Source organism: Sphaeroforma arctica (assembly GCF_001186125.1).
Source record: "Sphaeroforma arctica JP610 unplaced genomic scaffold supercont1.6234, whole genome shotgun sequence".
Taxonomy (NCBI): Eukaryota; class Ichthyosporea; order Ichthyophonida; genus Sphaeroforma; species Sphaeroforma arctica.
Genome location: NW_014034324.1, coordinates 1 through 1,710, shown reverse-complemented (window position 1 = coordinate 1,710; position 1,710 = coordinate 1). Strand labels below are relative to the sequence as shown.

Genomic DNA, 1,710 nt, shown 5'->3' with positions numbered 1-1,710 from the left:
TGTGTGTGTGTGTGTTGTTGTGTGTGTAGTATATATATATATATATATATATATATATATATAATCATAAGTGGACCTACGTATATAAAAATACATGTACCACAAATCTTTGAAAATATGCACATATCAGTGTAAGGTTTTGCCGGGATCATTGTTTTTTGTACATCTTGCTGTAGTTGTACTTGCAAATTGGCAACGAAGTTTTGAATTTGGGATATATGCAAAGCTACATACATTATGAAGTTCATGTTAGTATGGTTTCAGCTATACTCTATTAAAATATGCGCATATGCAGATAAATACTCCAACGCACATATGTTTTGGTATTATCGCGATTGCTTTCAGAAATGAGTCATTTAATAACATTGTATGTTTTAAACACTTTTTGATGATCCACAAAATTATAAACTTCCATCATCTTGCCTTCACATGAAAGCACAGGCATCCATACACAACATGTAAGTTCACCTGGTTTGTACTATAAACAAATGATTTCAAATCGAAATTTATGATTTTTTTTTGACAAAAGCTCTTTTTTTTTTGGCACCTATATAGTGGAAGGAACGAATCCATTCTTTACGGTGCATTCTTGAAGCCGCTGGCCGTCAGGTGCACAAACTACGTCCCCACGTGGGTGCATCCCAATGCTATCACGCTCACAGGTATGTCCATAAAAAATTATTGCTGGTTACTGCGGGGTAGTCTATATCAGTATACTGCAGTGTAAAATAGCGGATGTCCTGGCAAAGTACGCAAGATTGGTTCCAACGGTGCTGCCCGCCATCCGTATTATTTTATTCATGGCTATATCATGCGAAACACGAGGGGTTTAGCGACCTCTCGTCGGCTTCTTTGTACTTTTATCGCCAAGGATGCTTTATGTATTGTGTGCGCATATAGCTGCACACGCACTTGCGCATAATACCAACGTGGGCAAAAACGAGGTTGAATAAGGCTTGGGTTGCACACTTCGGAGCGAATGGCAAATAACCTCTCGTGCCTCGCTTGACCGATTACATCGCTCAGTGCCGGGCACATGTTTGGTTCGAAGCCGTTAGCACTTTTTCTGATAAGTATACAATAGGAGAGACAATACCGACATAATCGAATGACTCGAGTGTCTGGAAAACAGCTAGCGTGTTGGTTTTCTGGAAAGTACACAGCAAGCGAAATTATTCCGTCATAATCGGTTGAAGTGAATGTCTAGATCTAGCTGAGAAGATTTGCTATAATGAACTCATTCGTTCATGCTGGAGCCATCTCAAATTAGGTAGGTTTTCTGCAGTGTCCCATTGTATCACACAGTACATTACGACACAGATTCATAGCAGTCTGACCATCTTGATCTCTTCTGTAATGCACAGGACTGTTCTTCCCTGCAATGAGCTATCTATTCATGTGGCATTACAACCCAAATCTGGGCGAAGAGGTGCCCAGCTGGTTGGTGTTCATGTGTGGCATAAATCTTTTCATTTACCAAACACTGGATAATATGGACGGGCAACAGGCCAGGCGAACGGGTATGTACATACCAGCACAGGATCTTCAACTTCACTGGGGGTTTATGGACCTGACATGTGTTTGTTGACTACAAATAAGCCTACCTGTCACTCAATTATTGCGGCATGCTTTATTGATACCAGTATATTTTCGAACTGATCAAAGCATTTCAGTCAGATTTGCGAGTTGACTCGCTTTTTCATTACATTT

The 1,710-nt window shown here is 40.1% G+C and overlaps 1 protein-coding gene across 1 annotated transcript; it reads left to right on the top strand.

The window, feature by feature from the left end:
• Nucleotides 1-429: 429 nt before the first annotated feature.
• SARC_15508 (hypothetical protein) lies at nt 430-1,520 on the top strand (the record flags this gene model as incomplete). Its single annotated transcript, XM_014290372.1, has 3 exons — nt 430-458; nt 556-662; nt 1,365-1,520. Coding segments are annotated over 3 exons (292 nt in total), but the record flags the coding sequence as incomplete, so codon positions are not given.
• Nucleotides 1,521-1,710: the final 190 nt, after the last annotated feature.